General features: G+C 39.4%; 1 protein-coding gene and 1 long non-coding RNA gene across 2 annotated transcripts; one reads left to right on the forward strand and one right to left on the reverse strand.

The window, feature by feature from the left end:
- Nucleotides 1-2,599: 2,599 nt before the first annotated feature.
- LOC106518677 (uncharacterized) lies at nucleotides 2,600-6,108 on the reverse strand. The gene is made up of 3 exons (XR_001310344.1): nucleotides 6,022-6,108; nucleotides 3,681-3,959; nucleotides 2,600-3,194 (listed from the first exon to the last, which is right to left on the reverse strand). It is a non-coding gene; the product is annotated as an uncharacterized LOC106518677 (long non-coding RNA).
- On the forward strand, nucleotides 5,701-9,377 carry sox9a (SRY-box transcription factor 9a). Its single transcript, XM_014010048.1, has 3 exons — nucleotides 5,701-6,428; nucleotides 6,743-6,990; nucleotides 7,259-9,377. The coding sequence occupies exons 1-3, from the start codon at nucleotides 6,001-6,003 to the stop codon at nucleotides 8,023-8,025; spliced, it is 1,443 nt and encodes a 480-aa protein (XP_013865502.1). The 5' UTR covers nucleotides 5,701-6,000; the 3' UTR covers nucleotides 8,026-9,377.
- Nucleotides 9,378-9,419: the final 42 nt, after the last annotated feature.

Below are 9,419 nucleotides of genomic sequence, written 5' to 3' on the forward strand. Positions count from 1 at the left end.
AAAAGAGAAAAAAAGAAAGAAAACAACAAAATTGTGAAATGGTGCAAAGTGGGTGTTCAGTATCGATGGGGATAATCAAACAGGTCCAAAAAAGCTAAAGTAAGCAAATGAGAACGTAAAGATCTGCAGGTGACAGAAACAAGAAGGGGAAGTTAGGCAGCTCATCCGAGGTTATTTTTAGATCGAGCAACTGCAGGCGACAACAAGAGTCTCATTTTCACCTGATCGTTGAAGCTAGGTGGGAGGGGAGAACGGGTAAGGAGGGCAGGATATTCCATTACGTAGACCAGCCCCATACAGTGTCCTGTCCTTATGAAAGGTGTCTCTGTTTGTAGGCAGAGATGCCACACTGACATCACTCAGAGTTTGCAGATGAGACAGTTCATGTGTAGCGGTGCCAGGGAGCAGCTCGCACTGTCAGCCAATCTGAGTCAGAGGAGAGCTGCAGACACAAACATTGCAGCAGGCCGTGGATGGAGTGCCACAACAACAGGAATCTGAGCATTTTACTGCAAACAGACTTAAAATTTACAAGCTGAAATATTCAAAATAGTTCTTAAAATTATGTGTTTTTAAAGTTGCTTCTGAAATATTTATGTTTACCACGTAATAATACCAAAGACTGTGATTTTGGAAATTCCTAATGAGTTTGTGTTTTGATTTATTTCAACATTTGACAAAATAAATATAAATTATTCAAACTGTTTTTAAATGGATGCAAGAGAATTACATTATTGCATTACAGTATTACATTAAATTAGATTTAAAATAAGAAATGTAATGGTATTAAAAACAGTACTGTAAAGTCACCTTTAATAAAACCATCCTGCTGTTAGACACAAAATTGGCAAAACTGATTTAATTTTATTTTATTTGTAGTCAATTTTAGGCACTTTTAAAAAAGTATATTCCTTCTATCCATTTTTTATAATTGTAATAAAAAATACAGAAAATTAGTGACAGAAATGGTCACCAGTCTAACTCAAGACCCGAGGTAGTCATGTTACATCACAAAAATGGAAAATTGATGATTTAACGAGGACATATCAAAATGTTTTTAGCCATTAAATACTTTGTGCTGTAGACTTGGACTTTCTAGGAGAGCCGATAATTTGAATTTAGTCTCTCCTGGTGCTATTTAGATTCTGTTTTTTTTTGTTTGTTTTTCAACACGTTCATTTTTCTCTATTTTCTTTTCTGAACTATGTCACAATATTTGTGACCTAACTGCCAAATAAGGTCTAGACTTACCACCTACTTTGGCTCTGGGTCAGAATCTAGCTCCAACATGACTGACAAGTCTTCTCTTGTTGATGTATCTTAAATAGTATGCAAATAAATCCTTTCCGTGCGCTATATAGTTATAAACTCCACTATCAAGCTAGAATGGATCGCTCTGGAAGCTGGAGGAAGAAGAGGTGTGAGGTGCCTTGTTTAGATTTAAAGACAGCCTCAAAACGAGTTGATCTGAGACACACCTTAGAAAAGGGGTGAAAGAGAGGCTTGTGGAGTTGCAATAAGGAGGAATTCAGATCAAAGTGTTGCGGTTCTACTTTATAAAGACACTGATTGTTTTAAATGTGAAAAATAAGCGTTTAAAAGCATGACGTGTCTCTTTTAAACAATCATATTGAAAAATCATGTTCTAATAAGAGACCAAATTATGTGCAGGAAATGATTCAGTTCTCAGATTTTAATATTTATTTAAAGACAGGTAGAGTTTATTACACATAAGTCAGATCTGGTGTAGTTCTCATGGCTCCGGAGACTCAGGAAAAGGCCTTGAATAACACAAGACCCACAGCTTTGTACCTAACCCTGATATGAATAGTAAACAAGGAAGTAAGGTCTAGAAACAACGACTAAAACTAAAACTAAATATTAACTTGTTGATTCTCTCACTGTTTAAAGTAAAAGATTACAATCAATGAAATGTGTATCTGAATTTAAGTTAATCAACCATAAAATATCCAACAATATAACATTTTCTGGCCTCTTTTCAAAGATACAACTTATGTCACACAGCAATGGGACTTCCCCAACCTTTTCTGGATTGAGAACGTGATGTCTTACATGGCGACGAAATAAGTTTCTCAATGCTCCATAATTAATACTTCCGTCAAGACATCATGTTTCACATAATAAAAACAGAAAGGACAGAAGTATTTCAAGTTTTTTTTTGTTTTCTTTTACAAAGCAAATTCTCAATGACTTTCCTTTAAACAAGGGTGAACCGTATTTGAGAACTCAAATATTAACATGGTAAATTGTGAATTAGTTTGTTTTGCATTTGTCTTTCTATAAAACCTCAGCATTGAAAAAAAAACATGTTTTTTATTTTATTTTCTTATCATGACTCTTGCCTCTTTTCAGATCTGAGATTAAGTTCTAAAAAAACAGATAATATTGTAACAATTTGTCAGCACTTTGAGAATGAGCTTTTGTCATTCAGACATAATTGCAGGTCAGCCTCTGTTATTGGAAACAGAGGGCAGTGACCCACGGGGATCAGACTTTACTTCTATGGTGTTTCATTGTCATTTAAAAGACCTCTGAGGCCGTTTCACCTGGAGGCACAAAGTTACCTGCAGTCATTCAGCAGAGTTCAATAATGTTTTATTTTTATTTTTTAGATGTAGAAATAAAAAAGCAACTAAACGAGAACGATAAAAACTCCACCAAAACAACAGGTTTTATTATGTTCCCCCCCAATAAGTACAGAAGTTCAGCTATTAATTTGACTGAAATCAGTATTTTACTGCAATGTTTGTGCTTTGCTTTTATTTCCTGCGAACTCGTGTGTAATTTTTGTGTTTTTGTTCCTTACATGTAAATTCCCAGGTAAACTTGTGCAAGCTTTTGGAAATGTGTCAAGCAGGTATTCCTGAGAAAGTTTCTTCATGCTTCCAGGCCCCCAGTCTTTCAGGTGAGTCCGCGGCGGTCCTGTGTGGGATGTCAGGGAGGTGTGAGAGAGTCAGAGTGGGGAATGTGAGGCAGATCCTTCTGAGGGTGACAGCGTCTTGATAAATCTTATTTAAACTCCACCCTTTGCAAAATGCCATATGTCAACAGCTGCCCGTGGCCAAAGCACTCTGATCTGGTAAAGCAAACACTAAAGGGGCTGCCCGTCCATCCTTATGACACCATCATTTACAGTGGCTGCAAGCAATGTGGTTCATGTTTGAAAGTGCATTCTGGAAATGAAGGAGGGAAGCGCAGGAGGAAGAATTAGATGATTTGCAATTTGAAATTTGTCGGCTATTTTTGCAGTTTTCTGCCACGTTGAGGACAAATGGTCTCAGAGGTCCTGTGAGTGACGAAGTAAAAGAAGGAAAAAAAATAATAAAGTAAAATTTATGATTAATCTCTGCCTTTTTGAAATTTTCAACATTTTCATGTTTGGAATATTGATGATTTTTCCAGCTTTTCAAAATAAAATCATTTATAAGTTTCTTAAAAAAAATTCAATTTGTGAAAAAACCAGAACAAAAGTATAAAGTTAAGCCTCTTCCTAGGGTTGATATTTTTTGTCGCGCACTTTAAAGAGAAACATTAAGCCTAAATAACCACTTTTTTATTGACAAAAACTGGCACTAAAACCTAAAAAAATAGTGAGACTCAGTCTGCCCAAAGCTTCACAGTGGAATCTGAGAGGTGGAAGACATGACTTGGCAGTTTACCCTCAATGTTTGCCTCAAAATTTTAACGCCATGGCTCGAAGTCAAGCTGAGAAGTTTCCCAAGACCCGAGCCTTCGGGCGGGTTTTCCGTGTACGCTGTGGGACCGATGGTCCGACCCCACCCCTTGGAGTTAGTTAACTGCAGAAAAGTCAGTCTTCAGGGTTCCTCAAACCCTCCTCAGTCAGTGATGCGAGGGTGCGAACATGCCCGACCACACCTCTGATGCCTCGGTGTCAGCCATCACAGGCTTTTGCTCCTCTGCTTGTTGAGACCAGTCACCTTACAGGAAAAAAAAAGAGAACACACACAAAACGTACACGTTTTTATCACACCTTCCAGAACATGTCAACCAAGAACTATGAGAAATATCAAATATTTATATTTCAGGAATGTTTGGGCAACAGAAGTCAATCATTCGGTGAGCTGTAGATGTAAAAGGCTTAACGTTTTTAATGCTGGTGCAGAAAATTAAAGAAAAAATACTAAATATCAAAGTATTAGGGTATTTTTGAAGCATGATTTCAACTAGTAGGTTTTGAAAAATATGTTTACTTTGTTTTAGACAATTTGTTCTGTATTTTCAATTTTTTTTCTTTTGTTTGTGTTTCACTTGATCAAATCTTAAAAGACAAGCTTACCGGTAGCTTGTGTGGTATTTAGTGTCTGTGCATATACCTTCTAAAAACAGAACAAAATTTGTCAACAGAGGAATTTACTAATGTTCTTTGTTTAATTTTAGTTGTGTTTTTTTCTTCTTCTTAGTTTATCTCATAACTTTTAGTCAGATCTGGTTTCTAAAACTGGATACATGGATTATAGGGACTAAAGTCTCACAACAAAGTCGCTTTTGTCCTCAGAAAGCAAGCTCTGAAACAAATCCAGAAAAGTAGATTTTAACGTTGCAGCACTTTTTAAGAGATGGTTGTGTCTTTTTTCACCAAAACAATGCAATAAAAATGTAAAATGAATGTATTTTTATGCATTTTTTCAAGAAAAAAAATAGTCACACTGTGGCTAAAGAGTCTTTCTTCAGTAGAATAAAGAAAGACATACAATAATTAGATAAATATAAAAGGCCAAATTTATTTAAAATCTTTACTAAAATCCTCAGATTGTTAAAGATAATTTATCATCTTTTTATAGGCTATTAAATAATCATACATAAGTCAATGTTTGTGATTTTTCTGTTTTTTAGATAATAATGTGTGAAAACTTATAACTATAATATAATTTTATTTTAAATCATGTTTTAAAGTTAATAACTGCTTGCTTTGTTGCAAAATCGCAGAGGCTTCAACACATCTTCTTGCCAAGTTTCTGGACCGTTGTCGCCCCCTGTTGGTCAGTTGTTGCAGAGCAGAAACAACCAATGCCTGTTGATCTGCAGCAGCTTTGAAACTCACTGTGCAAAGATTTTTCACAGCAGTTGTCAGCATTAGACACAAGTAAATGTGGATCCAATCCCTCTCTCAGAGCTGCAAAACTTTGCTTTTTCATTGTTTTTTATTATAAGTATTTTATAAATCACTCATTTAGTTGAACACTTCCTCAAGTAAAATATTTTAGACACAAGCATGGAAAGTTTAGCAAAGCCAGGGACTCATTAATAATAATTATGCTATAAATCTTGTTGAGTTTTTATTTTTATTTTACATGAATAGGGTTAAACAACGCATGCAACTAAACCGTTATCTTCTGTGAACTATGAAAACTGTCAATTCAAACTTCTATAAACATTAAAAATAGACTATTATAAAAGGATCAATTTAGTTTCTAAGGTTAATGGAAGAAATGTAAAATCTACACTAAATTTATCTGTTTCTATCGTTTTACCAATATTAGTTAATAATAAAATTCTAAATGTGAAACAAAATTACGAATGAAGGTGAAACCAAAGTCCATAAGGGGAAAAACCACTCGGTTGAGCTGGGTTTTCACTGGTGTTAACTTACGTCCCGCCCACCTAACGTCCTAACGTTATAAATTGGGACTTCGCCTTCAGAGTTTGCAGACTCTTTGGTTACTCAGTCCTGGTGCTTTTTAAAAGCACACTGATTTGTTTTTTCAAACGAGCATTTTGAATGTGCTTTATTGTTTCAGAAATCGTCATGCGGAGCGCTGAAGATTTGTAGTTTTTGTTTTGATTTTTTGGTTTTTTATTTTTTCAACTTGAAAAGGATTCAGCTTGTCATTGTGCTCCCTTACAGGCTGTCTCTCTGCAGTCTTTGGGCACAACTTGGATTTGGAAAAAGAAAAAGAAAAAAAAAAAGGACTGTCTCCATTTTTTTTCTTGTAAGCAGCTTTCCTTAATTTTTCTCGCATGAATCTCCTCGACCCTTACCTGAAGATGACAGAAGAACAGGAGAAGTGTCACTCTGACGTCCCCAGCCCCAGCATGTCTGAGGACTCCGCGGGCTCTCCATGCCCGTCCGGCTCCGGTTCGGACACCGAGAACACCCGCCCGTCCGACAACCACCTCCTCCGGGGCCCCGACTACAAGAAGGAGGGCGAGGAAGAGAAGTTCCCCGTGTGCATCAGGGACGCGGTGTCCCAGGTGTTGAAGGGCTACGACTGGACGCTGGTGCCCATGCCAGTGCGCGTCAACGGCTCGAGCAAGAGCAAACCTCACGTGAAAAGACCCATGAACGCCTTCATGGTGTGGGCCCAGGCAGCGCGGAGGAAACTGGCCGATCAGTATCCACATCTGCACAACGCAGAACTCAGCAAAACCCTGGGGAAACTCTGGAGGTGAGTTTGATTTTAGTTGCTGTGCGCTTTTACGCGCCGCTGTGCGCTTTGCGTTACTTATTATTTCTTTCTGTTTTTATATAAAATCTGCGCCACTTTACTGCTTTAAGCGTTAGTGTGGCAATTTGGCAGAAGCATTGACATGATTGCGTTTATTTCCTCGGAATTTTGTCTCAACATCTCAAATTTGATCAGGAAGAGTTGCTGCAACCGCGTCCACTCAACCATTTTCTCACACACTGATAAACAAACCAACTTTTTCAACCCGCATATTAAACTCTTTTGTTTGTGTGACTTTTTTTTTCCTCCTCTAGATTGCTCAATGAGGTAGAGAAGCGGCCGTTCGTGGAGGAGGCTGAACGCCTGAGAGTGCAGCACAAGAAAGATCACCCCGACTACAAATACCAGCCCAGGCGGAGGAAATCCGTCAAAAACGGACAGAGCGAATCGGAGGACGGCGAGCAAACCCACATCTCCCCAAACGCGATCTTCAAGGCGCTGCAGCAGGCCGACTCTCCTGCGTCCAGCATGGGCGAGGTGCACTCACCAGGTGAACATTCAGGTGAGATTAAAAAAACAATAAATCTAATTAAAGATTTTTTTCTTTCGTTATGTTTTAAATTTAGCACAGTTTGTAAGGTTTGATTTTTTCCCTGTTTTTTATGGCCTTGCACAGACAGTTGGTAATATTTAAGGGTTAATGATTATTGGGTTTTTACAAGCCAGAATGCAAATACACCTGCCAGGATTAAGCCAGTGAATGTCTTTTGTTTACTTGTTTGTAGACTGAGTGAACATCGAGTCTAACTTTCTTCTTTTTTTCTGACTAGGTCAGTCCCAGGGCCCACCAACACCCCCGACTACGCCCAAGACCGATCTCCCTTCCAGCAAAGTTGACCTGAAGCGCGAGGGGCGCCCCATCCAAGAGGGCACCAGCCGGCAGCTCAACATCGACTTTGGCGCCGTGGACATCGGTGAGCTGAGCACAGACGTCATCTCCAACATGGGAAGCTTCGACGTCGACGAGTTCGATCAGTATCTGCCGCCTCACAGCCACGCCGGGGGTGCCGCCCAGGCTGGCTACACCGGTAGCTACGGCATCAGCAGCTCCTCAGTCAGTCAGGGAGCCAACGTTGGAGCCCACACCTGGCTGTCCAAGCAGCAGCAGCAGCAGCAGCAGCAGCAGCAGCACTCCCTGACCCCCCTGGGTGGAGGAGGAGAGCAACAAGGTCAACAGAGAACCACCCAGATCAAGACGGAGCAGCTGAGCCCGAGCCACTACACTGAGCAGCAGGGCTCCCCGCAGCACGTCACCTACGGCTCCTTCAACCTGCAGCACTACAGCGCCTCCTCCTACCCTCCCATCACACGAGCACAGTATGACTATTCAGACCACCAAAGTGGTGCCAACTCGTACTACAGCCACGCAGCGGGCCAAGGCTCCAACTTGTACTCCACCTTCAGCTACATGAGCCCCAGCCAGAGGCCAATGTACACCCCAATCGCAGACAGCACCGGCGTGCCCTCAGTGCCGCAGACCCACAGTCCGCAGCACTGGGAGCAGCAGCCCATTTACACGCAGCTGTCGAGGCCCTGAGACGGCCATCAGAGACCTGACTGAATGAACGCTCACCCCCAGACTGCCCCCTGGCCACACGTCAGTCATTGCCAACAGAAAAATATGACATGGACTTTTTTTATAGCTCGAAAAAAATTATTTGAATTGGCTCCCGACAGTGCCTTTTGTATTGGTTGGATTTGTGATTATATTTTTTTAGATATAATGTTTTGAAAAGTTTAAATCCTCTGTGAGGACATGCTGGCTATATATAATAGTATGTACTGTGTATGTGTTCTGCTCTCATCATAGTCAGTGTCATCATTGTGACTGGAAGGTTAGTTTCACCTAAAGGAACAAGGGTTCAAACACCCTCCGTGGCCTTACTTATCACTAATGTACCTTTTTATTTACAGGAAGTAAGAAACACGTGTTTACTGAAACAGCCGTCTTATAATAGCCTTCGTTCTGCTTTGAATTTTTATACTGTACATACTGAGATGCAGGAATTGAGCAATGCAAGTTTGAAATAGATTAAACTTTTGTTTTGGCCGTGTCATCAGTGAATTAGTCCAATGCTCTACTTCTTGTTCGCTTCAGCTCAAGTTATTGTGTTGAAAAAACAAACAAACGCCATAGCAGGTGCCATGTAACTCTTTTAGGGGCCTTACCGTGTTGCTAGATGTGACAGCAATGCTCGCTTTTATCTGCCTCGATACCATTGGTGCCTCTGGAGCCACAGTAGTGAGGCTTCGTCCTCTGGCTTTGCAGTGGGGAACCGACAGCGCAGGTCGGAACTTCCTGCTCAATGAGATTCAGGAAGTGACCTTTGACCTGACCGTTGACCAGCACCCATCAGGTCTGAACATGGTGTGCTTCCTTCTGCCTCATCTTTCTTCCTAACGTTTTTTTCCTCCCCCTTTCTTAATTTATTCTTTAGCATTAATTTTATTTGAGAATAACTATTTGCAATTATTCTTTGAAAATTCAGCAGCAGCTAACAAAAAGTGAAATAGGTTGCTGTCCTATGTGGTACAACGTTGTTTATTTATCATTTGTAAATGTTACTGTATGAAAGTTTCTTTTATTCTTGATCTTATGTACAGAATTACACAATGGGTCTTTCGCTAAAAGAAAAAAAAACTGGACATTTTCTTGTATTTTCTTTTTTTTAACAAATGACGTAGTTAATTAAAATCCTGGAATCAAAACATGATGCTTTTTTGCTATTTTGAAAAAAATATTTTGTGTTCATTTTATATTCTGTATCATTAGTTCTCTTTTTTCATCTTTTTAAATGCAGTTTCCCTGTAGGTGAACATGGCATTGCCTTTAAAGCTTATGTTTTGTATTATTATTTTTTTGTTTACAATAAAAGCAAAACTCAGAAATGTGTTGCTGTTTTCATCATTCACTGAGATTTACAAAAAAAT

Source organism: Austrofundulus limnaeus, unplaced genomic scaffold (genome assembly GCF_001266775.1).
Source record: "Austrofundulus limnaeus strain Quisiro unplaced genomic scaffold, Austrofundulus_limnaeus-1.0 Scaffold65, whole genome shotgun sequence".
NCBI lineage: Eukaryota > Metazoa > Chordata > Actinopteri > Cyprinodontiformes > Rivulidae > Austrofundulus > Austrofundulus limnaeus.